This window comes from Lacerta agilis, chromosome 8 (genome assembly GCF_009819535.1).
Source record: "Lacerta agilis isolate rLacAgi1 chromosome 8, rLacAgi1.pri, whole genome shotgun sequence".
NCBI classification, from domain to species: Eukaryota; Metazoa; Chordata; class Lepidosauria; order Squamata; family Lacertidae; genus Lacerta; species Lacerta agilis.
The window spans coordinates 44,868,042-44,895,475 of NC_046319.1; the positions used below are offsets into that span (position 1 = coordinate 44,868,042).

Sequence of the window (27,434 nt, forward strand, 5' to 3'; positions counted from 1 at the left end):
GCATCATGACAAACAACTTGGGCACTTTACTGTGCATGGCAAAAGACACAGAGGTGGATGAGGTTCAACCTATTTTCTCACGGGGGGGGGCACAAGCACAAGCACTTCATTCAGGGCCCTCCTGGCCAGAGGACACAGCCTTGCCACTATCCTCTGACCCAGAAGATGAGTCCCCAGAGTACCTCTATCTCCTCAGCCTCAAAGAAGTCAAAATAATGTGAGGGCCCTGTAGCCAGCCAGCCAACTCCTCTGTAGAGGCACAGCCAACCATACTTGAGGGCTGGTCAACTTATTTTACTTGTCTGTATTTTATTTGTAAGCTGCCTTGAATCTCTGTCAGGGAGAAAGGTGGGGTGTAAAAAATATAACAAGAACAACAACTTATTTAAGGCTTCAGTTGGCTGTTGCAGTGTTGCACCATGTGGAGACGACAGCTCCTATAGGTGCCTTAGCAGGCCTTTTTGGAACTGTCCATGGTCCTGTTCCTTTCTGCTTTTTGACTTGAATTTACTCTAATCAGACACTGCCTGCTTATCCAACAAGCCTTATGCTCCCATGGAACTGAGCAAGCAGCCTGCTTCATGTGGTGCTGAGATGTCACAGGATGTATAATAGCAAAGTGTTTTATGATGTCATGTCCCAACCACAGGAACATATTGCAGGTTGCAGTCATCCGATTTCTAGTTGAGGCCTCTCTAGTATTCCATATTTTCCTAAATCACCCATCTAGTGGCAGGTGCTCTTCTTGTTTCTGGAAAAGAAAGAAAAATCATCAGGCCACAAAGTTTAGGTTGTGCTATGACTATAGGTGCTATTATCTAATTTCAGACAGTATCACTGCTATAACATAAATGCCTTTTGTGTGGATTAAAAAATGTTTGCTGCACCTTATGCCTTTCAGTCTCTCTAGGGTACAATTATCCATTTTAGCTGCACCAATCATTTTCATAATTGTTTAATTAAAATGAGCTTTTTCCTTTTCTTTTCTTTTTACAACTGCTATGATCCGTGACGCAAGTATAGTTTATAATTGCAGAGTGCAGTCAAATCTGGCCTATTGCCAGGATTTTACAGGTTTCGTTAGGATGCAGAATTATTAAGCAAAACAAAAACAGAAATTTCCATTTAAGAGAGATGGGGAATACAGTCTAAATCAGGCATAGGCAACCTTTGGCCCTCCAGGTGTTTTAGCCTACAACTCCCATGATCCATAGCTAACAGGACCAGTGGTCAGGGATGATAGGAATTGTAGACCAAAACATCTGGAGGGCCAAAGGTTGCCTATGCCTGGTCTAAATCCTGCCTTTTTACTCTTTAAGGCAGATCAGGGAAAACTTATTCAGTCTAATGGCCACTGTCCTTTCTGAATAATCTTCTGGGGACCTTATGCCTGTGGTAGGCCAAACCAAAATGGAAAGTGGGTGGAAAAATAAATGTTAATGCTGCCTCCAACACACACACACACACACACACTTTAATAGACAAATTATGGGGCCACAAAATTCTTTTGGCATTGTGTCACCTTAGGCAAAGTATTATTATTTTTAAGTGAAATGTGTGGGTTTTTTTAAAAAAAATGACAGGGGCACAAAAAACCTGTTGTATGCTGTATGTGACTCATGGGCTGCATGCTGGCCAACCCTGCTCTAACCACTACACCACACTGGCTTGCCTCACTCAAAAAGGGGGGAGGGAGCATGATTATGCAAAGCAAATGTCTGTGTTCAGTGGAGTCTGTATAATCAGTTGTAACTACAGTTACTTCTTAACTTAAAATGCTCACAATCCCTGCTTTTGTTGTCTTTATGCACTCCTATAAACTGAGCTGCAATTTATCTTTATTTCTGTGGTGACAGCCTCTGCTCCTATCCTGTCTTGTAAAATTGCAATAGCAATAAATAATGACATTTTATATCTCCTTTATTCCTCTGTAGTCTGCTGCAGAGGTTAACAACCTGTAGTTTTAACTTCCCTGCTTTGTTTCACTTAATTGTCTGGTTATAGTCCCATCATCTAAATTGGCCCAATATATGCAGAGTCCATACCAAGTAGGTATAGCACTGCAACCTAAGTTACAAGGTGTCTAAGGAAGCTCAACAAATCTTAATTGTATGGTCAATACTAGGAATGAGAAGACAAATCCAGTCTAGTTCCATTCCATTCCCTTTCCTGATCCATTCTGTACCATTTGCACATAACTGTGCAGAACTTTCAAAATAACAACCCATAGAAATCCCTGATTTCACCCCCTGTTATCATGCGAGTGTCATCTGAGCCACAGATTGCAGAATTTCTCAGAAGGTATGAGTATAAGTCTACCAAATGCAGTAGATGCATTGAAATAAGACAGGGATGTTCACACTGGCAAGTCCTTTATCTATGGCCCTTGGCACATTTATGCACCTGTCTCTTGGGAGTAGGCTGTGGTGGTGAGTACTTGAACCATTTATTCCTCCTTGTGGTTCATGAGTCCATTTAAGTCATACCCAGGGTGGCCCACTGAAATCAATGGGCATGACAAACTTACATTCCCAGTGGGTCTTCTCTGAATATGACTTAGCTGTATGCAACCCCTTTTTTTTAAAAAAAAATGTGTATGGTTTTCAATTCCTCAGAAAATCTTCTGAGGTCTAAGGAGTGGAAGGCAGCAAGCCTCGTTGTCTTAATTTGTGTCTGTTGCTTTTTAGAATCTCTGCAGATGGCGTAGACATTGTCCTGGACTGCCTTTGTGGAGAAAATACAGGCAAAGGCCTCAGTCTTCTCAAACCACTTGGGACTTACATTTTATATGGTGAGTGAAAGTCAGCTGGAAAATAAACCCTCACTTGCTCCGCCAATCGCCACTCTATGGTAGCCAACTCAGATCATCATTGGTATCAATCTATGGTGTCTCATATGGTGGAAATGGATGGCATCAACTCAGAACTGCTCTATGATGCAGTATGCACGGACCTCAGTGGACAAACACAATTATTATTTATTATTACAAATATAACCCACCTTTCCTCCAAAGAGTTCGTGGTGGCATACATGGTTCTCTGTCTCATTTTATCCTCACAACAAAAGCAGCACAGCTACTGTTTTGGGGAGGAAGTGAAAGTAATTCCTTTCTGGCATTACTGTACAGAGAGAGACATACGTAGACACATACACACATGCAAGACGCGGGCAGCTTCAGGACATATGTGGCTGGGGCTGTATGTCCACCTATGCTTAATGCAGGGATAGGCCTATGAACATTATGGACCATAGGTGCCATCAGCCCCCGTCAGCATGACTAACAAAAAAGTGCTAACTCATTTGAATTGCCTCTGAGTCTGCTTTCATACTAATCCTTGGAGTTTGAACCTTGAAGAAACATAAGAGAAATTTACACCAGCTCTAGGCAATGCAATGAGCATCTAGTTTACAGGCATCCTTTACCTATTCTTATATTGAGGGTATCCAGGGGGCAAGGGGGCAGTTGCACACAGGCACACCATTAAGCATTATCCCCAGATAACTTTCATTTGGGGGTGGGTGGGTGGGGGGAAAGAATAGGCTTCTAGCATTTGAAGAATCTGAGATATAGGGCAAAATGTATGTTCACTATTCTTCTTACTTTTTAATGAGAAACTCACCTGCTCCCTGATTCAGTGCTTTACTAGCATTTTACCAAGCTGCAAGATTGTCGAGTCTTAACATAAATATGTGAGCAGTATCTACTTCCTGCTACAATTCAGGATCCAGCTCAAGTCCCTTTTCTGGCAGCATCCCCTAGTTTAGCTCCCTGTGGTCTGTCCCAGATTCTGGATTGGGAGACACTGATCTTAAGTCTTGATTTGAATGCAGCCATCATTGGACGATTGACCCTGGCAGCTGAGTCATGGAGGGAGATGCGGAGCAGAGAGCTGAGGCAGGGTATAAAGCAAGCCCAGCTTGGCAGAGAGGAAGAAAAGGCCCTGTCAATGATACCAAAAGGTTTAGCAGAAACCCCTCTCCCCACACTATCTCCCAAGGATTTCACTTCCCCTGCCTCACAAAGTATCCTTTTGGCAGCACAGAGAAAGCACCCTTCCCTGCCAAGAGAGGACCAAGGAATCTGGGCTGTGAGCCCAATTTCTCCTTGTGCACAAAGGATGCTCTTGGTAGAAAAACAGAAGGACCCCCCCCCCCCCCAATCTCTGAAAGAATTCTTCAGAAGAGAATTTGGCTCTGTGGATGTATGCCAGAGAGTGCACCATACTTAAGAGTTCAGTTCTCATTTACATTTGACAATGACAACTCCCCCCCACCCACTTTGCTGTTATTGGGCATTCAGTCATCTGGCAGTTCCTGGGACTGGTGGGGGTGAAAGGCCCATGATGAGGTTGGCATAGTGTCTGTGGGCAGGCTCTGTGAGTGCCAGGATTGTCTCCCCAGAATCATCAGGCCTATCAGGCATCCTGGCTCACTTACTATCTTCCAACACAATTGGATTTCTCTCTCTCTCTCCACAAAAGCAAATGACAAGAAAACACTCAAAACATAGCAGGGAGCATCCTTAGTTATTACAAATCAGTCTCTGATCATACGGCTAGATTCTCCTATTTTTCCATAATTATGGATGCATACACAATAACTCGTTCATCTGGGATCTTGACAATATGTTTACACCAATAAAGCAGATGTTCTGCACCAGCTTTCCCTCAACTTGGTGTCCGCAAAATGGTTTGGATCAATAGTAGCAACAGGTGGTGTGTTCACACCAGAAAATCCTCATCCATGGGGAATAATACAATCCCCAAACATCTGGAGGGACACCAGGTTGGAAAAGCCTGCTCTCTACACACAGATTTCAGTTGAAATATTTCTCAACTGCCCTTCCTCAAAAATATTATAAGTTAGTGTGCAAACATGTGCACTGCCAAGCCCAGGCTGGTTCATCTCTGTGTTCCTTCACTGTCAAGGACGTAGACTCGTTCAGAGACTTTGGTTTTATTTACAATTTATATGCCAATGATTACTGTTCTCAGGGTGTCTTACATAATGGTAGAAATGGTTGCATTGGTTTTAGTTTTTTTAGTCTGTAACATTTTGCTTTTCATCTTATTTTTATCCCTTTTGGCTGTGAACACTATTCTCATTTTTTTAAAAAACAACAACAAACAAACCATGTAAACAGTTGTAAAAAAAACAGCAAGTGACAGTAAATCTTTTCAAATACAAAATTCCATTTTAATTCAAAGGAAAGTGAAATGTGTTTCAGCTATCAGAAATTGGGAAGAACTATACTGAAAAACAAGTACCGGTATGTAAGGCACTGTACTGTACTGTACTGGGGGGGGGGATCATACAAGGCAGCTTTCCTCAACCTGATGCTCTCCAGATGTTGCTGGACTACAACTCCCATAATCCCTGATTATTTGCCATGCTGGCTGGGGTTGATGCAAGTTGTAGCCCAAAAGATCTGGTGGGCACCAGCTTGGTGAAAGCTGGACTCTACCAGATGCCTCACTGCATATTTGAATGGACACAAATTTTCAGAGGTTTGCATGTGTTCTGAAACTGTGGACAGGATGTGCTATTCTTTCTCAGTACTACTTTCATAAGATCTTTACAGAGAACTGGAAAGTTATTTTAAGATTTTGATTCGGATCTCCAAATTCTTAGGCCTGGTCCTCAAGGCACATAATGAGCAATATTTTAAAAAGTAATTATCTTTCTCCCACCCCTACTCTGGCCCTTATTTTTCTAGGCTCATCAAACATGGTTACCGGGGAAACCAAAAGTTTCTTCAGCTTTGCAAAATCAGTAAGTATAATAACTTTGTGGCTTGGCTAGATGGTGCTCATTTATATGTCACTAAATCATTGGCTCGGAAAAGAACTCTGAGCTCCTCTAGGGCTGGATCTAGACACATCAAAGAAGTGTTTCAGATTAAAGCGTTGTAAATTTAAACAGGGAAAACAGGTAGAGGAAAATGGGACTCCACATCGCCATCTGGTGGCACAATGTTATATCCCACATACAACGCATATAAATCACTTTTTCTTTACCTGACTAGCTGAGTCCTAGTTCAGCCCCACCACCATTAGTGCACCAAGCACTCTTTGTTTTAACAGAATGGCTAACCTTTGCAGATTCAAAACCAGTGCACATGGGAGAATAATCCTGATTTCTTAAAATTAAATATTGCCATTTCTGGTGGTTGCCAGCTTTAACTGAGCAAGAGCAGAAGGGAAGGTGTTGAAAGTTAAACCCATTTCCCTCTGGATATGGTTGCAAAAACAGCCAGGGTGTGGGTGTGGGCAATTGTGAACAGGGAAATAGACTGCCAGAGGTGTTTCTCTCATCTCCATTCTCATATGCCATTCAAACTCTGAGCATTTGAAGGCCACTGCTGCATGCTGGGAGCCATGACTGCCATCAAAGAACACCTAGAGCCTGGGGCAAAAGAAAGTGGGAAACATGGTTGACATTTGGTCGCCCCACATACCTATGAAGGTGGCCTGTGGTAATGGGGAAGCACTGGATCTTGCCCGCCAACCAGATCCTATTCCTCAACCCCTTCCACACACACATAGTCCAAATATACAAGCCAGAAGTCAGCATCGAAGAGGGAAGGCAAGATGGCTGACTGGCTGGCTGGCTGCTTTGAAGGCAGCTGCCCTCCATCCAATTTGCACCAATGGAAGCTTTCCTTTCAGGCACAGGGGTGAGGAGTGTTGCATTTTATGGTTCCCTGCATGCTGCTGGGTGCCAGCAGTCACAAATCAGCAGAGTGACATGCAACATCAAAGCGTTCAGGAGCTCTGACCCAGGAAAATGAAGGCAATAACTCACAGGGCAATTAGTACAGATAGATCGCTTTTTACTGCCAGGTAATAAATGCATCAGAGTTTCCAGTTACAGAGTTCATTTGCAGAAGAGCCTTTCCCTTAGAATTTCCAGGCTTCTGCATTGTGCAGCAGTAAAGCCTTGCTCTTCTCGCTCCTACATTCTGTAGGCTTACCAGGAGAAATGCTGACTCAACCCAGCCTTTTTTATACAGCTACTGTAAGAGTTGAGCATGGGCAGAAGCAGCTCTTCGCGGGTGTCCTTGATTAAACACAGCTTTTTGACAGCTTCTAGCACTTCCTAGAATTTTCTGGAACTTTCAAGAACCTTTAGTTAGTTTCTGGAATGAATGAACACTCTCACACTCACCCAAACAAGGAGCATCAAGGATTGGGACTGCAGCAAGAGAGCAAAGGGTTATATCCAATGTTAGTTCTACTCAGAGTTGACCCACTGAGGCTGGAGTCATGTCCATTCATTTCACTGGGTCTATTCTGCCTAGAATTAACATTGGATAAAACTTTATCACTTTATACTTGCTTACATAACTTACAAGGGTCTGATCTTGTTGCCATTTGCTTGTCTCTCTAGTGGTGGCAAGTGGAGAAAGTGAACCCGATCAAGCTATATGAAGAAAACAAAGTCATGGCTGGATTTTCTCTCTTAAACCTGCTTTTCAAACAAGGCCGAAGTGGCCTGATTCAAAATGTAGTGGACAAACTCTTAAAACTGTACAACGAGAAGAAGATCAAACCTCTTGTTGATTCACTATGGGCTCTGGAAGAGGTAGGATAATCCCCTCTCTTTCATCTTACTCTGATACACTTTTTTTAAAAAAGCATCCCTGAATTAAGATACTTAGGCTACAATCTTACCTGGTAATAAGATCAACTGAACACTGTGTGACTTACTTCTGAGGACACAGGCATAAGATTGCATTGTTAATTATTTTCAGGAAATAAGACACCTGTGCATATAATTTTGATTCTCCAAATGAGATAGTTTGAGAACTGGTGTTTTATATGTTTGCATTTATAATAAATATATGAATCTTTGGCTGGAGATGACTAGGCAGAATAATTCTGTTTTGTAGTTCCCTTTTCTGATTCTGAACGCTGATTTCTGTGAAAATGCCGCTGCTGATGTGAGCTTTGACAGATTCTTACTGATTTTCATTTTGTTCAGTATAATCACAGAGACTTCATCTTGTTCAGTATTGTTGCACATGTTGGACGTTTTCGCTCTGCATGTGCATTGATCTCAGTTGCACTGTGTAGGAATTGGCCTCTACAGTCACTTACAGACTCATTGTGCTGCGTTCCTATGAATGAAAGAGTTGAGGCTAACAAAGGAGGGATTTAAGCAAATGCAGTCACACATACATCGTTTTGCTTGTGGGTGAGAATCAAGATACCAGTCATAGGAAATGTGAGTTTTGACAGAGAGGTGAAGAAAGACAGCCAAGGCCATAGCCAGAAGTGTCATGATGCAGGAGGCCTAAGGGGTTGGGGAATTTTGGTTTTTGTTTTTAATAATAATTTCTACAGCAATCGCTGCAGGACAGGCAACACATAAAATCCAGTCAGCCTGATATTCTTTACAATTACCTAATTGCATCAAATGCCAATGAAATAGCATTTAATTGTTTTCTTATTCATAGGCCAGAAAGGCAGGAACAAGTTTACCATTTAGTAAGCTATCAGGCAGCATTCTGCCTGCACATTTTCCTTATCTCTCTATTAGTAAATGAGCTAGTGCTGGGATCTATTGACCATTGCCCCATGTGGTGCTCTAGCTAATTTCAGCCTCTTAAAGACTTCTAGATGCAGCCTAGCTCCACCCACCCAGGCTAAGCATTGGCACCTCCTGGGCATAAAGGGGTATGGGTAGGGTTGCCATATTCCCCAAAGTGAAAATCCGGTCAAAGTTGTTGAGCGCAAACATCTCCCCCAAAAAACTATGTCTTTGGGGAGCATTTTTCTTATAAAATTGCCCTAGTTGCCATATGTATGGATTTTCCTGGACAATTTTTCCCATTCAGCAAAAATCCGCCCAGACGCCATTTTGACAGTCCAATTCCCGAACATATGGCAGCCCTAGTATAGGACTTTTTTCCAGCTCACTCTTGCTTGAGCAGCAAAGTCTACGTTAGTTCTAACGTGTCTTGCATTTCTGGGATTGCTTCTTAGTCCTCCAGTTGTCCTCCAGTCCTGCTTCCTGTTTTGCCTTCTGATTCTGTTCAGTCTTCAGTCCTGACTACTGGCTTGAACCTGCCGCTTGGTTGCCATTGACTCTTGATTGCCTTTGCACGCTGGCTTCCAGTTCCTGACAGTATTGAGACTGTGGTTTTTGAGAGGCCCCCTGTGGCATTCAAGGCACTGTGTCTCCTGGTATTGGGGTAGTGAAGGAAGCATGGATAATGAATCTATAACACAGATTCCTGTTAGTGTGACTTGCAAGCAGATGCAAAGCAGATTTCAGACTCTCAAATCCAATCTGCGAATTCTAGCAAAGTAACATATAGGCCTGTAACCAGATGTTGCAGTGAGTCATCACACTGTTGTTCTTCAAGGTTCCAGCTAGCCTCAAAAAGGAGCGTTGTAGTTCTGTTCATTTTTAAGGGGGGAATGTAAGCAAAGAGACATCTCTCCAATTCCTACTCCCATAAGGCCTTCCCTTGATGCAAGATCATTTGGATTTTATTGTATAGGTAAATAGCAAGGTTGTGGAGAGTAGTGAAGGTGGAAGGCATCTTTCCCCACTTTCGTTCCAGTTGGAACATCACTGTATGCTGCAGAAAAAGGGAGTTTGTGGTTTTCTTTTTAACTCTAATAGCGCATCCAGGATACTTTGTGTAAGCTGCTAGTTCTCATTGCACTGTTTTTGATCCCCCTGCCTAGGTTTTTCCCCATTTAATTTTGTGTGTGTGTGCGCATGCGTGCGTGCGTCCTTCTGCAAACTTGGAGGGTTCCCCAAGTCTGCTACTACCTCCCTCTCATGCATGGATGGTGCTGTTTTGGCTACATAAGGTTGGCACTTGGTAAACTGAATTCACTGTTGGTGTATATGACACCTACAATTGCAGGTGGTACTCTGTGCTAAAATGAGAAATAGCATGTGCTCAGCCCTCTGGTTTGCAGTATAAAAGTAAAGTTGCTGTTAGGGAGAAAGAGAAAGGGAAATGGGAGACGAATCAGTTGGGAAAAGTCATGATGAATACCAGTTACATTCATTTTTGAGGTGGTAAACCTTAGAATGGGAGAATGATCTATTTGCACAGCAAAAATGTCAACTCCTGGTATGACATTTACTTTAACCATCATGATAAGAATGAGATACTAAATTAAAGTACAGAAGACATAGATTCAGATTTTTTATCAATTTACACTTCCGCAACCATTACATTCATCAAGAAGGTAAAATAAACACAAAGATAAATCCTTTTGACAGTTTAAAATCTCTGTAGTTACCTTCTGCAGAAGCTTTCCCTAGCCTTGAAGATTAATAAATCAGTACATATTGATATAAGGATGCGGGTGGCACTGTGGTCTAAACCACAGAGCCTAGGGCTTGCCGATCAGAAGGTTGGCGGTTCGAATCCCCGCAACGGGGTGAGCTCCCGTTGCTCGGTCCCTGCTCCTGCCAACTTAGCAGTTCGAAAGGATGTCAAAGTGTAAGTGGATAAATAGGTACCACTCCAGAAGGAAGGTAAAGGGCATTTCCGTGTGCTGCTCTGGTTCGCCAGAAGCGGCTTAGTCATGCTGGCCACATGACCCGGAAGCTGTACGCCGGCTCCCTCGGCCAGTAACACGAGATGAGCGCTGCAACCCCAGGGTCATTCGCGATTGGACCTAATGGTCAGGGGTCCCTTTACCTTGTTGTTGTTGTTGTTGTTGTTGTTTGTTTAGTCATTTAGTCGTGTCTGACTCTTCATGACCCCATGGACCAGAGCATGCCAGTCACTCCTGTCTTCCACTGCCTTCTGCAGTTTGGTCAGACTCATGTTGATAGCTTTGAGAACACTGTCCAACTATCTCTTCTTCTGTCGTCCCCTTCTCCTTGTGCCCTCAATCTTTCCCAACATCAGGGTCTTTTCTAGGGAATCTTCTCTTCTCATGAGGTGGCCAAAGTATTGGAGCCTCAGCTTTAGGATCTGTCCTTCCAGTGAGCACTCAGGGCTTTCCCTTACATATTGATATTATTTTGTTATAGTTTTTATGGTTGATTTCTGTACAGCCTACACAGGACAAGCTGCTGAAGACAGATATAGATATACATATAACGTGTGTATTGATCAATTTCTTCCTTGGAATATTGAGTTTTTCTAGCCAAAATTGGAAGCATGTAAACAAAAAATTGAATTGAATGCAAGAGCCATAAAACAAATCCATCCCAAACCCTTGGATCATTATATTCTTGCTGATGATTCCAAGCTGTAACATGCATTACAAATTCCCCACTAGATCATGAACAGTGAGTAAGGCTTGATAAATGAGCTAGGCTGCAATCTCAAACAGATTGTATTTGCTTACATCTCAGGCGAGTGTCAAAATGACAGGATAGAAATCTACCAAATGTTAAATGAATGTTGCCAAACAAATGAGGAGGGCCAGGGACGCTGCCATATAAGACTACCAACACAGCTTGTCTTAGCACTATTTACATATTTAAAAGGAGATTGTTGCTCTGCCCTGAATCCCCACTTGAGGAAATAGGTAATGCCAAATGCTAGTCCTGCTCTGAATAGACCCATTGAAAATAATGAATTAATTTAGTCCCATCATTCTACTCTGAGTAAAACTTAAATGCAACCCTGCATGTTGTCACAGGGATAAATTTTTCAACACTAAGAACCGCATCCACACCATACATTTAAAGCACTATTATACCACTTTAGGCAGTCATGGATTCCCCCAAATAATCCTGGGAATTGTAGCTTGTCAAGAGTGCTGAAAGTTGTTAGGAGATCCCTACAGAGCTGAAATCCCCAGAATTCCCTGGAAAGAGAGGTTGGTTGTTGAACAAAGACAGTTAAAGTTGTATAATAGTGCTTTAAATATATGGTGCAAATGTGGACTATGAATGCACATGCAGTGTCATTAAAAATAGGGATTGGAAGAGTGGTTGAAACAGCAGTGGCAGATATGGTACAAAAAGTGAGTGGTGAATTTATATCTAAATCAAGCTGGAGGGACAACCGAGTATGAATGGATTTTCCCGTGATCAAATTAGTCAGAAGGTTTGCATGCTAAGGGTGATTTTAAACACTGCTATCCACTATGATGTTGGGTTCTTTCATTAGAGTTGCCACTGATACTTGAAAATTGACAGACTTGCGTCCATGTCCATGTCCAGGTTGCAGGATTGGGATTGCTTCCTGAAAAACATGATATGTGTTACAGGGGCCTTCAGTGGATGGAGTTTCTCAAAATAAAGTGGAGACACTTTGCCCAAGGAGAGAGTTCTGCTTTCCTCAACATCTCCATGCCTCATTCCAGACTCCTCAGGCAGACCCACTGACCCTTTAGAGAAGATTTTCATGTGGTACATGGGACTCTGGAGAGAAAGGTACTGGAAACTCTCCCTCCACAAGCTCCCTTCACCTTGCCACAACGGTGACAACATTCACAGTTTCTGCTGAATAGGAGTCTCAAACTCATTAGGTAACTAAGCGGGAGGAAATAGCTGCTGTTGATTTTGTGCAGGGGTCTGTCTTGTGCAGTGGTACCTTTCAACACTCAGCTGAATTACAACTGCTGTGGGCTACTTTAACTGTGAAGCCCCCAAGGGACCCTGTGTGGCTAGACTGAGCTGGAAGGCTGAACTAGAATACCAATGAATCAGTTACTTTTTGAGTGATATGGCCATCTCCAGGTCTCTAACTAATTATGGTGCCTTTCATTTTGATTCAGATAATGACTATTTTTCTCCTCTGTGTTTAACTAGATGGAAATAGGTATATCAATCATTGATTTGCAAACCTTTACTGTTGCAGCCTTAAACACACTTACCTGCAAGTAAGACCTGCTGAAAAAATTTCTGTGTAGATGTGTTTAGGATTGCACTTTGAGTGAGAAGGTGAATAGATTTTTCCAGATTATCGGATGGGACTAATGGCAAAAGCGGCAAAGAAAATTGTGAACTTCGCCTTACTGATTGTTTTGGGCTTGATGTTGGAAATATTGATAAATTAGTATGGATTTGCCTAAAACAGGGTTCCTCAAAACATAGGCTCAGCACATGTTACCAATTATCTAAGGAAAGTGGTACTTGCAAGAAAGGGTTCCATTGGATATTCACATCCTGCTAGGGGCATTCCTGTTCCAGCCAACCAGCCATGCCTCCCCTTCAAGCACTGATCACTCCAGTAGTGGTGAATGTAATGGGATGACCCACCTAATACTGCACTAGTGCTGCTTAGCTGGATGAGTCTGGGCAGAGCTTGCAAGGTCAGAGTTGCATGGGCGCATCAGTGGCAAAGCTTAATTGGAAGCAGAAATCCCACTTGCTTACCCAGTCCAAAGGACAGCCCCACTTGTTATGCTGAAGTTGTGCCCATCCCATTCCCATATAATGAGGCCCAAGGGGTTGTCTCCTTTGTTGAATCATCTTAGCTTGCTTACAGCACTTGTTGTATCTTTGAACTTTGTTTTGCCTATGTACCATGCTGATTTGAGCTTTAAAGGTTTCGGTGGAAACCATACTCCAAATTCAAGTTCTTCATCCTGCAGTGAAAGCCAGGGAAAACTGTTGACTTGAGCAAGGACCAGGCAGAGTCCTATGCACAAATGCAGATTCCAGAGCACTAATACAGAGAAGGACACAGGGTTGTAGCCAACTAAGTTCTACTCAGAGTAGTCCCACTGAAATTAATGGACCTATGTTAGCAATGTCCTTTAATTTCAATGGGAATACTCTGGGTAGAACTAACATTGGTTGCAACCCAGGAAGCTCTTGGGCATGGTATGAAAGATATAGAACATGAACAAGCATGGCCAAATACAGAGCTAAGTCACTGGACTGGATAAGTCACTGGACTGATCATCCCATCCAATCTCTTCTCTGCTTCAAGGATAGCCATCATGTGGCTTTGGACTGCATCATATGCTTTGGACTACAACTCCCATTATCACTGGCCATGCTGGCTGGGGTTGATGGGAGTTGTGGTTTAAAACATCTGGAGGGAACCACATTGGTGACCCTGCATACTGAGCTCTTTTATATCTCCTGGCCCTGATAATCCCTGCTGAGCTTTGTCCTTCTGCAAGAGTGGAAAGTCCAGGCCTAGGTCCTGGAGCTAAGCACCCCGTTAGGTAACAATTTCCAACTTGAACACAGCTTCTGTTGGTGATCAAAATCTGGGGAGCATGAAGTTTCTAATGAGGATGGCCCTGGTAACTCTGTCAAGTCAAGCTCAGGCAGTGCTGTTTTGGACAGGCTGTGTGTCTTCATTCAGGGGCTTTGGTTTTCAAGTGCCCCTGGTTATCAAGTTATGGCTTACTTTACAGGGTTTGATACCAAATGCTGGTGCTGGCTGTTCCGTGTCTGTGGCTGAGACTTGGCTGCTGGTCAACGTCCAAGTCAAACCAATTCCAATGCTGCAAGCTGGTTGCCAGGCATCGTTTTGCCTGCTGGAACATGGACAAATATCACATCTATCAAACGGCATGAAATAATCTTCTTCCATCAGTGGTGGTGGGGGGTGGACTAATAACTATATTCATTTGCATTGGTTACAGTAGCAGATATTAATTCAATATATCGGCTGCATCATCACAATAAAGTTTACACCATCAAGCCAAATGTTAAAAATAAAAAAGCAATTGCATTAATTGGAGCATTTCTTTTCCAAGGTGCACCTCATCTAGAGCTGAATTAATATAATGCACTCTTCTGTCACTCCTGATATTTCCATGACAGCATTTCCTTTCTCATGCAAATGCGTTTATGGATGGGGAAATGCCAGAGAGAGTGGTGCGCTGGCATCCTGTTTTGTCATTTGCCTCGCAGTACTTTACATTCTGCTTGTCATGATGCCTCTATTGAGTAAGCGTCTGATGCTCAAGGTCTACTAATATGTTTAAATGGTAGATCAATGCTGTCTCTCTCTGCACAAGATAGTCATAATAAATTAAGCCTCTTTCAGAAGGCTGGCAACTGAACTGCCCTATAAGTTTAGCATGTTGGGCTGGCAGAACTTTGATGAAGAAAGGAAGAGAAGGACTAAACTAAGAAGATGCAGAGAGCAAACCAAACAAAAAATCAGTCACAGAAATGAATCTTAGCATCTCCACAAAGAGTAAATTGTCTGCTAGATTCCAAGAAAGAGATACATGCACTTGGCTTGAAGCATCAGTAGCAATTAACAATAATGAGCTTCACTTCTAAATAAATGAGAACAGACCTGGGAGGAGATGCTTCTATCTAAACAGTTTGGCAAAGGCTGTGTTCCCTAAATAACCTTAAGTGAACTGACACATTCCAAATGATCAGAAGCCAGTTTTTAGTAAGATCCCCTTTTAGAAGAGGATAAAGCCAGGATAGACCTACTTCTGAATAGAACTGTGCTGTGTGTAGATGAATGGTCAGTAGCTGGTTACTCCTGTACAAAGCCCGGCACTTGGGAGTGTCATCTAAGCTTCCCTGCACAGGAAAATGAGGGAGGTGGCTAAGCAACAACCATGGAAATAGGACTTGGCAACAGATAATTTTGGAGTCAGAGTAAAGTTGCTTCAGGGCCTTGCCAAACCTGTAGCCAAAACTGAGTTAAGGACTCACCACAAAGAGTCTGCTCATAACATATTTAGTCACTGATAGAGGTATAGTCTTATAGCAAGTGTAGAAGTGAAAATGTTAGCATCCTGATGCAGGAGTTCTATATAGGTTGGTACAACCCCAGAAACCCTGGGTTTCTCCCTAGCTTCAATGTACAGGTAACTCGCAGCTTACGTGCATTTAACTTTTGCACATTCTCAGCTTTACACACTTTGTAGTAATAATTATAATGATAATAGTCCTAGACATATTGTAATTCCTTTGCCTTCACTCTATTCAGATCCTTCTCTCCCCCACCCCATATCCCTAAATTGCAGCATGCAAAGAAAAACACATTACCGTTTTTTAACTGCAAATGCAGTACCTTATGCCAGGTTGAAAAAAGCCTCACCTTCCAAAACATCATCCTTCTACCTACCAGGTTGCTCCTTTTTCTCTCTGCCCCTCTTTCAAAGGAAATTTAAATGAGAGACAGGTGGTCCCAAGGGCAAGCCACCTTAGGTCAGGGCTTGACTCACTTGTGGGTCCTGATTAATCAGTTGAAGATCATGGTTGTGACTGAAAGACTGTAAACAAAACAGTGTCAGGAACTTCTCTTTTTTTACATATTTATAGGCTAATGGGGAAACTTGAGAGTTTGCACTCCAATTGTGGGACTATGCAGCTTCTTTGAAATAGCTAAAATTGGTCTCTGAGAATCCAAGTTTGCCTTCAGTAGCAGTTTTTGGTTCTTTTAAAAGACAATTCTTCATTTCTGGCCTGTTTTTATATTGGCTACCATGGCAACAGATCATTCAGGAGGAAAGGCGTCCTTCTGTACTGAAAGAAAAAGGAAAGAAAGTGTAGCTACTAGAGGCATTTGCTGTGCAGGGCCAACCCAAGCCTTTTTGCTGCCTGAGGCAATGATAGCACCTGCCCCATACCATGTACAAACCCAACCAAATAGGCAGCTGAATCTTACTAGGGTGTGACAGTGCCCTCCACTGCTCCTGAGAGCAGCAGCCTACGTAGTTTAGGAGAAGGCAAGCCATTCTATATGGCACACACAGCTCTGCCCCCTATCACTTACCTCAGTATCTGCTGCCTGAAGCAGCCGCATTAGTCTAGCTAATGGTAGGGCCAGCTCTGTTGATGTGGACAGGTGACCTAAAAATGAACATAGGTAAAGGTAAAGGGAACAACTCTGGGGTTGCGGCGCTCATCTCGCTTTACTGGCTGAGGGAGCCGGCATACAGCTTCCGGGTCATGTGGCCAGCATGACTAAGCCGCTTCTGGCGAACCAGAGCAGCACACGGAAATGCCGTTTACCTTCCCGCCAGAGCAGTACCTATTTATTTACTTGCACTCTGACGTGCTTTCGAACTGCTAGGTTGGCAGGAGCAGGGACTGAGCAACCGGAGCTTACCCCATCGCGGGAATTCAAACCTCCAATCTTCTGATCGGCAAGCCCTAGGCTCTGTGGTTTAGACCACAGCACCACCCGCGTCCTGCGAAAAATGAATATACTTAATTGTAAAGGCAAAAAAATGACATAGCTGTCTTTTTAGCCCCTCCTGGTGCTGTACAGCTTTAGAATACAGTGGTACCTCGGGTTAAGAACTTAATTCGTTCTGGAGGTCCGTTCTTAACCTGAAACTGTTCTTAACCTGAAGCAAAGTTCTTAACCTGAATCGTCTGTAACCTGAGGTATCACTGTACAAATGTGGGAAGTATCCTATGCTCCAAAAGACCCTATTTACCAGGGATATCCCTGGCAAATATCTGGTCCTATTTTGTAACCGTTTTGTAAGCTTCTTCAAGGATGTCTTGTTACATTTAAAATGTTGGATTCCTAGAGGTTATCCAATTTAGGGTTCCTTCAATCTCTGGGTAGCAAACTAGTAAAAAAGAAATAAAAGCTATTGCATTTCTTACCAGCTTCTCTCCAGGCTAGTTTATGCACACTCTCACACACCTCTTTATCCTTCATCCAGTCAAGCGAGAAGCATTGTCAGAGTACAAGGACACATTGCAGTTCGGCAACAACACTCAAGGAGGATGAGAAGCAATGCCAGTGCAGGGTGAAGCCAGGGGAAAGAGGTTGTGGTTGGGGAGGGGCTGTGGCATTAGGAGAATCCTGGGGCTTTATATAGAGAGGCCCAGGAACTTGCATTTGGACCCAAGATGAGGTTCCCTACCCATGTTTAATGTGGCATTCACACGAAGGACTAGTCTGGTCCTTAGTAAAGGGTAGGTGCAACTTTACTTTACTATGCATGCATATAAATGCATGCTAGTCCAGCACTCTGTCATCCAGTGGCCAATCAGATGCTTATGAGAAGCCCACAAGCAGCAATGCTCTCCCTGCTTGCAATTCCCAGAAGGTATCCAGAGACATACAGTCATAACTCTGGTTACGGCCGCTTCGGGTTGCGTGATTTCAAGTTGCACACTACGGTGAACCCGGAAGTAGCAGAACAGGTTACTTCTGGGTTTGGCACTTCACGCATGTGCAGAAATGCTGAATCACGACCCGTGCGTGCGCAGAAGCGGCGCTGCGGGTTGCAAACGTGCCTCCCGCATGGATCACATTCGCAACGAGTGTCCACTGTACTGCCTCCAACCATGGAGGCAGAACGTAGCCACTAATAGCCTTATCAATGAATTTGTCCAATCCTCTCTCAAGGCCTTCCAAGCCAGTGGTCATCACTACAGAGTCACTTCTCACACTCTCCTTTAGGCTGCTAGCCTGCAACAGGGCCCTTGGCCTTTTAAACATTCTGTGCAGTTCCTTGTGACTTCAAGTGTTTGCGATTTATTTATTTTAAACTCTAAACCATCATGCCCTTCATCTGGACTGAGGAATGCCCTAAGCACCTGTATTTTACCAAGTTAACATTGTAGACATCAAGAAGAGGTGGCAAGAATACACAGAGGAATTATACCAGAAAGATATGGAGGTCTCATACACCCCAGGTAATGTGGTTGCTGACCTTGAGCCAGACATCCTGGAGAGTGAAGTCAAATGGGCCTTAGAAAGCCTGGCTAACAACAAGGCCAGTGGAAGTGATGATATTCCAGCTGAACTACTTAAAATTTTAAAAGATGATGCTGTTAAGGTGCTACACTCAATATGCCAGCAAGTTTGGAAAACTCAGCAGTGGCCAGAGGATTGGAGAAGATCAGTCTACATCCCAATCCCAAAGAAGGGCAGTGCCAAAGAATGCTCCAACTACCGCACAATTGCACTCATTTCACGCGCTAGCAAGGTTATGCTTAAAATTCTACAAGGCAGGCTTAAGCAGTATGTGGACCGAGAACTCCCAGAAGTGCAAGCTGGATTTCGAAGGGGCAGAGGAACCAGAGACCAAATTGCAAACATGCGCTGGATTATGGAGAAAGCTAGAGAGTTCCAGAAAAACATCTACTTCTGCTTCATTGACTACACAAAAGCATTTGACTGTGTCGACCACAACAAACTATGGCAAGTTCTTAAAGAAATGGGAGTGCCGGATCACCTCATTTGTCTCCTGAGAAATCTCTATGTGGGACAAGAAGCTACAGTTAGAACTGGATATGGAACAACTGATTGGTTCAAAATTGGGAAAGGAGTACGACAAGGCTGTATATTGTCTCCCTGCTTATTTAATTTATATGCAGAATTCATCATGCGAAAGGCTGGACTGGATGAATCCCAAACCGGAATTAAGATTGCCGGAAAAAATATCAACAACCTCAGATATGCTGATGACACTACCTTGATGGCAGAAAGTGAGGAGGAATTAAAGAACCTTTTAATGAGGGTGAAAGAGGAGAGCGCAAAATATGGTCTGAAGCTCAACATCAAAAAAACTAAGATCATGGCCACTGGTCCCATCACCTCCTGGCAAATAGAAGGGGAAGAAATGGAGGCAGTGAGAGATTTCACTTTTTTGGGTTCCACGATCACTGCAGATGGTGACAGCAGTCACGAAATTAGAAGACGCCTGCTTCTTGGGAGAAAAGCAATGACAAACCTAGACAGCATCTTAAAAAGCAAAGACATCACCTTGCCGACAAAGGTCCGTATAGTTAAAGCTATGGTTTTCCCAGTAGTAATGTATGGAAGTGAGAGCTGGACCATAAAGAAGGCTGATCGCCGTAGAATTGATGCTTTTGAATTATGGTGCTGGAGGAGACTCTTGAGAGTCCCATGGACTGCAAGAAGATCAAACCTATCCATTCTGAAGGAAATCAGCCCTGAGTGCTCACTAGAAGGACAGATCCTGAAGTTGAGGCTCCAGTACTTTGGCCACCTCATGAGAAGAGAAGACTCCCTAGAAAAGACCCTGATGTTGGGAAAGATGGAGGGCACAAGGAGAAGAGGACGACAGAGGATGAGATGGTTGGACAGTGTTCTCGAAGCTACTAACATGAGTTTGGCCAAACTGCGAGAGGCAGTGAAGGATAGGCGTGCCTGGCGTGCTCTGGTCCATGGGGTCACGAAGAGTCGGACACGACTGAACGACTGAACAACAACAACAACAACATTGTAGCTCTGGTAAACCAGACAAATCAACACTGATAATGAATACCATTAGGGGTGATGGCTCCACTGAAAAGTTACAATATTGAAAGTGTTGCTTAAGAGCTATCCATGCTAGAATATGCCATATCAGGAGATGCCTGGCATTAAACCTGTGACCTTCCACATGCAAAGCAGATGCACTACCACTGAGCTACACTCCTTCCCATGTTTGCTGGAGCACCTTTACATGCAGAGGCCCCCTTTATATGCACCCAATGTGCAGTCACCAGAGGCAGGGTGGAATGGTGGTTAGTGATCCCACTCTCCTGTGTGTGTTCAGTGAATGCATAGGAGCTGCAAACACACCCTATGGTGACTGATAGTGCACCTCTGAATGCAAAATAGACACATTTTTGTCTGGATTTATCCTGTCATAAATCTGGGCAAGATCTGCATCAGTTACCTCTGCCACTTGTGTTGCCAAAGTAACTCTGACGCTAAAAGCTTGTATCTGCAGACCACATGACCTGTAACCATGGAGATCTCATCCCTGTGATTCGTCACAACGTGATTTAGCTGCTTGTTCCTTAGCAGCACCGGGGCAAGGCAGATGGGGGGAAAGGAATTAATTAGAGATGGGGAATTTATCTTTTTGCAGTGTAACTGACCAGTGGCTTAAATCTGTCCTCCAACAATGCTCAACTTGTATTAGTAGAAAAAGCTACCCACAATCCATCAAGGTTCTATAACAGAAACAGCAAGAGCTAGGGACTGGAGGATACTGCTAATATCCACTTGGGGTGTGTTAAACACGACAAGGGTTTGACCTAGGAATATGTAAAACTCCATTTAGAAATGTCCTCTGTGGTGCTTTACATACAGCTGTGGAGCATGCCAGGGGCAAGAAGCACTGGGAAAACCATTGTAGAGGTGAGCTGAGGGGCAAGGAACACTGGGAAATTAGCAGCATATTCTTTGTTTGTTTGTTTGGTGCCATCATCACAGTACTTCAGAGCGCAAGAAGGCAGCTCCTTGCAACAAGGAGCTTACCATCTAAAAATTGGTGTGGGAAAAACAATATGAGAAAGAAGGCAGGGGTAAATAAGGAAGCAATGGGTATTTGTTTCAACCTGTTTATTGAGCATTCATCCTGATTTTGTTGCAGGAAGGTTAGATGTCATTGCATCAAAACAAGCAGTATCCTACACTTTTCCGTGCATTCTCCCATCACTTTCCTTATCATAAAAAGTCCCATCATTTGGGGAAGCAAGTTTGTTGCACATGACCTCCCAATCCACTATCATTGAGCAACCTGGATTTGCCGTCAATTGGTTGAATCCCACCCCCCAAAACAATGCCCTCAGTCTGGAAGCACCCCCAGGTTGTCCATGCTTAGGCTTGTCGATTGGGTGGATCACAATAAGGCATGAGAGCTGGGCGATTGTGCAAAGGCTTTGTGGGTTTTGAAGAGGGATTTGAAGGAAGGAGGCAGTTCCAAGCATGCAGAATACTAAAGGAGTAAAAGCAGGGCCTTTTGAAGAAGCTGGAATCCTTCAGATGGTAGAGGGTGGTGGAGCTGGAGCAGCAAAGATCATGAGACAGATGCCAGAGAAGGGAGGAGAGAATGAAGACCTCTCTTTCCCTCTCTCCATTCCCCTGTTGCTAATCATAGACCAGCAGCAAAGGTAGGTGGGTAAGAAAAGGCAGGATAAGAAGCAGGAGGTTGGATGCTCCCAGGCAGGACCAGAAGAGTGCTTGCTTTCCCCCCTCTTCCCTCCAGCCTTTTTTCCTGTGGGTCATGTAGTTTAGACAGGCTTATGTTTTAACTTATGGTATCTAAGCCTCTTTGGGAGTCTTTTTGACTAAAAAGCAGGGTACAAATGCAATAAATAAGTAAATAAGTAAAAAAATAGTATTGGGCTATCTCCAACAACTGCAGCGATGGAGGCTGAGGGATAGGGGCTTACCTAGTGTGATTGTGGCAAATAGCTCATACTCTTTGCTGCTACACTGCCACCAGACAGGGAGTGTGGTATAGTGGTTAGTGTCAGTCTAGGCTAGGTTCGGATCTCCACAAAGCTTACTGGGTGACTTTGGGTTCAGTCACCCTATCACTGGCAAAAGTACTACATGGGGTGATTGCAAAGATAAAAGTTAGCAGTGGTGGTAATAAAAGTTAGGGAAATTGTGGAAGAAAAATGCAGTAAATAGTACCCATTCTCTTATATCACACAGAAGTCAAATAGCCATTGATTAATATGCAGCAGTTCATCAGGACAATTCCCTACAGTGCACATTTCTTAGATCTAGCAGAGCAAGAAAAGGGGGTCCATATCTCCATGTCTGCAGAATACAATGGTTTCCTTTAATTAGGTGGAGAGAATTTTAAATAGCACAGTAGAAAATGTTGCATAAACGCAGGTGTCAGCAGTGGTTTTAAAATGCAACCAGCTCTGGAGATACAAAAGCAACCAGTATTGCTGGAACAGGGCCTAATGACCAGATGTTACATCATATGTGAGACTACCATCTTATCCACTAGTGTAGGTGAAATGCTTCTTTCTTCCCTTTGGTATGATGTGTTGCAGTAATGATTCATTCAGTGTTGTGGCTGTGTTTTCTGCTACATTTGGCTATGAGTTTCTTTCCATACTCCTCTGAAGACCTATCAAACCATGCATGAATGTTTGTGTTTAGTCTTTACTAAAAAGCAGCTGCAGAGGGGGGGGGGGAGCTATCTGACAAAGCGTTGGTGGAGGGCATTGATCCAGCTACTGTCAGTGAGCTGCAAAGCAGAAGGCATGCAGACATAATATAGGTGCTTGTATCTTTCCCCCTCGATGACTAATAAAAAGACTTCCCAGGTAAGCAGTTGGATGGGGGACCATGGAAAAGATTGTCAACTCTTGCCAATTGTGGCCTTGGTCTAACTCATGGTCAGAATACAGCCTGACAAAGACCCCTATGTAGATCTATTATGAAGAAGAGGCAAGGGCCCCACAGAGAATCCCAGTACAACTGGGACCTAGAAAGGCCCATTATACTCCTTGTTGTTGTTTAGTCATCTTAGTTGTGTTCAACTCTCGGTGACCCCATGAACCAGAGCACATCTTGGAAACTCTCACTTTCTTCTCAAAGCTACTCCTTTTTATGTCCATGGAGCTTTCTTGACAAAATACTGGAGTGGTTTGCCAGTTCCTTCTCCAGGTGGATCACATTTAGTCTAAACTCTCAGCTATGACTTGTCCGTCTTGGGTGGTCCTGCATGGCATAGCTCATAGCTTATTGGAATTTTTCAAGCCCCTTTGCCACAAAAAGGCAATGATCCATGAAGGGGATTATACTCCTTAGGCAGCCCAAAATACCTAGCAACAATGGAAACTGCTCTATATTGAGTCAGACTACTGGCCCATCTAGCTCAGTATTGTCTACGCCAGAGGTGGGGGAACTTTGGCCCTCTAGTTGTTGTTGTGTTGTTGGACTGCAACTCCCATCGTCCTTGGCCATTAGTACGCTGCCTGGTCTGATGGGAGTTGGGACCTACAGTACCAACATTTGAAGGGCCACATGTTCCCCATCTGTGGTCTACACTCACTGGCAGTGGCAATCCGTGATTTCAGATAGGTTATGTTCCCAGCTCTACCTGCAGATGCTGAGGATTAAATGCTTCCTCTGTGGATCCACATCCTTAGTGCAATGGTATTATGGACAGAAACTTCACAAACTGCTCTTCCCTTTTTATGCTTCCTTATGCAGCATATAAACCAGCTCTAAGAAATGCAGATAATGCCTCCAGTTGTAACGTGGCACGTGAACCAGTCCTGAGAGAGCTGTACTTTGCAAACTGAGAAATAAAACACAAGGCAATTAAGTGTTATTGTATCCCACTTGAGTCAGAACTCTTTAAACATTTACTCGGTGCAAATGGGGGCTGGTAAATTGTTTCAGTTAGACACTAATGACTTCGTGCTTTTAGAGAAATTCCAAATGAGCCTGAAGATTGGAAATGGTGGATGGGAGTCTCAGCAGTCTTTATTCAGCTGAGCAACAGAGGTGGCAAAGGGTACACTGGGGGTAAGGAAAGGGTTGAACTGGAAGGATTCACCAAGCTGCTTTCTGTTTTTGAGTCCAGACCAGCTTCATTTTACTGGCACCTTCATTGCTTCTCTCATTCCTGATTTGTTCCTTCTGGACCTTTCCCACTTATCCCCACCTGGCCTTGAAGCTCACTGGGTGGCCTCGGGCCAATCACTGCCTCGCAGCCAAAGTGACGTCACAGGGTTGTTGTGGGGATTAAATGAGGAGGGGGGGAACCATGTTCTTGGAAGAAAAAAGTAGGATATATATGCAATAAACATAAAATAATTCATTTATACAGTATAGTTATTTCATATATTTCGCCTCCGATATTTGCACGACAACAATACCTAAAGAACTTCTTGCCATGGATAGTCTGGAGGAATCCAACACTCAACCTGGTCCTTTGTCTAATGCGTTAACAATCGGTGAGAAGAATCGACCTTCTCCATCACCCTTCTGGTGAGACAGAATGGACAGTCCTCTTGAATCCAAAGTTGGTTCCTTGTTGGCCAGTGATCCTCATTTCACAGCCCACCTCTCATTAATATTCCCACAACCACAGACAGAATCAATAGCACCTCACTCTCTCCAGGAGGGAGAGAGGGATTGACAACCAGCGAATCATCATGTGATTACTTGCCCCATCGGGGGTGTGGCTGATGGGGGTCTATCTTCTAGGAATATTTACCCTATTGAATACTCATCCCTCCACTGGCCCAAAGACGATTTACTAGCGAGGAGTTGTCACCCCCCTATTGGGGAGACTAACATGAAGCTTGGGATCCCCACTACTGAAGGGCTAGGGAGGTATGGCGGTGGGGCTAGATATCACTACGGGCAAAGGGCTTTGAGATGCAATAATGCTCGAACCCCTTCCAATCTATGCCCCATCCCGAAGGATGAGGGTAGGGTGAGCAGGGATTATCCACCTCCGTCATTGGTGTTGTGCAATGCCAGGTCCATTGGCAATAAAACTGCCACCATGCGTGACTTCTTTGTCTCGCTGGGGGCTGACTTGGGTGCGGGAAGGTGAAGTAGTCTCCCTGTGTGAGATAGCACCCTCAGGTTTTTCCGTCCTCCACCAATCACAGACTGTGGGTTGGGGGGGTTAGCATTGTTAATCCGGGAGGGTTGCCCTTTCAGAGCTCTGCCAGTACTGGCGATCTCCGGTATTGAATGTGTTGGTCTTGTGTGGGGTTCCAAGGAGAGCTTGGCTGTATGGCTGGTGTACTGACCACCCAGCGCACCAGCAGCCACCCTGTCAGACCTGTGGGAGGTGGTGGCGGGCTGGGCCTTGGAGTTCCCAAACCTACTGGTCTTGGGAGACTTCAACGTCCATGCCGATGACACTCCCTCCTCACAGGCTCTGGACCTAGTGACCTCCATGGTGACACTAGGGCTCTCCCAGTTTCTTTTGGGCCCCACACATCAAGCACGCCACACACTGGATTTGATCTTTGGTGCTGGCATAGATGTGATCATGCTCCCCTCTCTGGAAGTGCCATGGTCTGATCACTACACTCTGAGAGCCGAGATTGACTTCCCGCTCCTCCCCTGCTCGGGTGGCGAGCCTATTTTGGCTCGCCCGTGAAGGCTGATGGATCCAGATAGATTCCGTCAGGCTTTGCAGGACCCTGCCCCCCCTGGCGACTCATTAGATGACCTTGGCGAAGACTGGAATAACCAACTCTTGACGGCCATTGATGAGATCGCACGTAAGCGCCCTCTGCGACCCCGCTGAAACTGGACCCCTTGGTTTACTGAGGAGCTCCGGAAAATGAAGCGGGAGCTCAGACAGCTAGAGTGAGTATGGCGGCGTGCTCGCAACGGAGCCTCAAGAACATCTTATAGGATGCTTATGAAAACCTATGAGATGGCAATGAAAGCGGCAAAGAAGTCTTACTTCTCGACTTCCATTGCATCTGCTAGCTCTCGCCCAGCGCAACTCTTTAGAATAATTAGGTCTCTAACAACCCTAGAGGAACAACCAAATTTAAATACTAATTTGACTCATAGCTGTGAAGCATTTGCGAGCTTTTTTGCGGAGAAAGTCTTGCTGCTCCGCCGTGACCTCCCTGCCAATTTGGATACAATAATAAAACTGGAGGCCCCTCGACTGTCCTCGGGTCCAGTATTGGACCACTTTGATCGGATACTCCCTGCTGATGTAGACAGATTCCTCCAAGCTGGAAGGCCCACCACTTGCCCCTTTGACCCGTGCATGTCCAGACGAGGTACAAGCTCCCCTGGGTGAGATCATCAACGTGTCCCTTGCCATGGGGACTTTCCCACAGGAGCTGAAGGAGGCAGTGGTGCGTCCGCTCTTAAAGAAAACATTCTTAGATCCTTTAGATCTATCCAATTACCGCCCGGTTTCAAATCTTCTGTACCTGGGTAAGGTAATTGAGAGAGCGGTTGCTGAACAGCTTAGCGGATTTCTGGATGAAACATTGGCTCTGGATCCTTTTCGGTCCGGCTTCTGCCCTGGTTATGGGGCCAAGACAGTGTTGGTTGCGCTAATAGATGATCTCGGTAGACAGCTGGATCGAGGCGGTTCAGGCCTGCTGATTCTTTTAGATTTGTCAGCAGCCTTCGATATGGTTGACCACGATCTTTTGGACCACCGCCTTGCCGACGTGGGGATTCAGGGCGCAGTCCGACAATGGCTGCGCTCCTTTATCTCAGGTCGGGGACAGAGAGTGGCGCTAGGGAGGGAGTTGTTGCCGCGACACTCCTTGGTGTGTGGAGTTCCGCAGGACACAATCCTTTCCCCAATGCTTTTTAATATCTTTATGCGCCCTCTTGCCCAGATTGTCCAGAGTTTCGGGCTGGGCTGTCATCAATATGCTGATGACACCCAGCTTTATCTGTTGATGGACGGCCGCCCTGACTCGGTCCCAGACACACTGACCAGGTGCTTGGAGGCTGTGGCTGCATGGATGCATGGGAATGAGTTGAAGTTAAATCCTTCGAAGTCAGAGGTCCTCTGGCTGGGTCGGGACGACATGCGGTTGGGAGGCCAACTTCCATCTCTTGCGGGGGCCCAATTAGTGCCAGTGCCTTCTGTCAGGATTTTGGATGTAACCTTCGACGCCTCTCTTTCCATGGAGGTACAGGTTGCAGCCACAGCAAAGGTGGCATTTTTTCATCTCCGCCGTATTAGGCAGTTGGCCCCCTACCTCTCTCGCCCTGATCTGGCCACAGTGATCCATGCAACAGTCACCTCCAGACTTGATTACTGTAACTCGCTCTACGTGGGGCTGCCCCTGAAGCTGACCCAGAAACTCCAGCGGGT

At 44.5% G+C, this 27,434-nt stretch overlaps 1 protein-coding gene across 2 annotated transcripts in view; it reads left to right on the forward strand.

Moving 5' to 3' along the window:
* Positions 1-27,434, forward strand: part of VAT1L (vesicle amine transport 1 like) — a 55,580-nt gene that overhangs the window by 20,530 nt on the left and 7,616 nt on the right. For both annotated transcript variants that reach the window (XM_033157175.1, XM_033157176.1), the window contains exons 5-7: positions 2,688-2,791; positions 5,717-5,772; positions 7,390-7,584. In XM_033157175.1, coding sequence (XP_033013066.1) covers positions 2,688-2,791; positions 5,717-5,772; positions 7,390-7,584 — 355 coding nt within the window. The remainder of the gene's footprint in view (positions 1-2,687; positions 2,792-5,716; positions 5,773-7,389; positions 7,585-27,434) is intronic.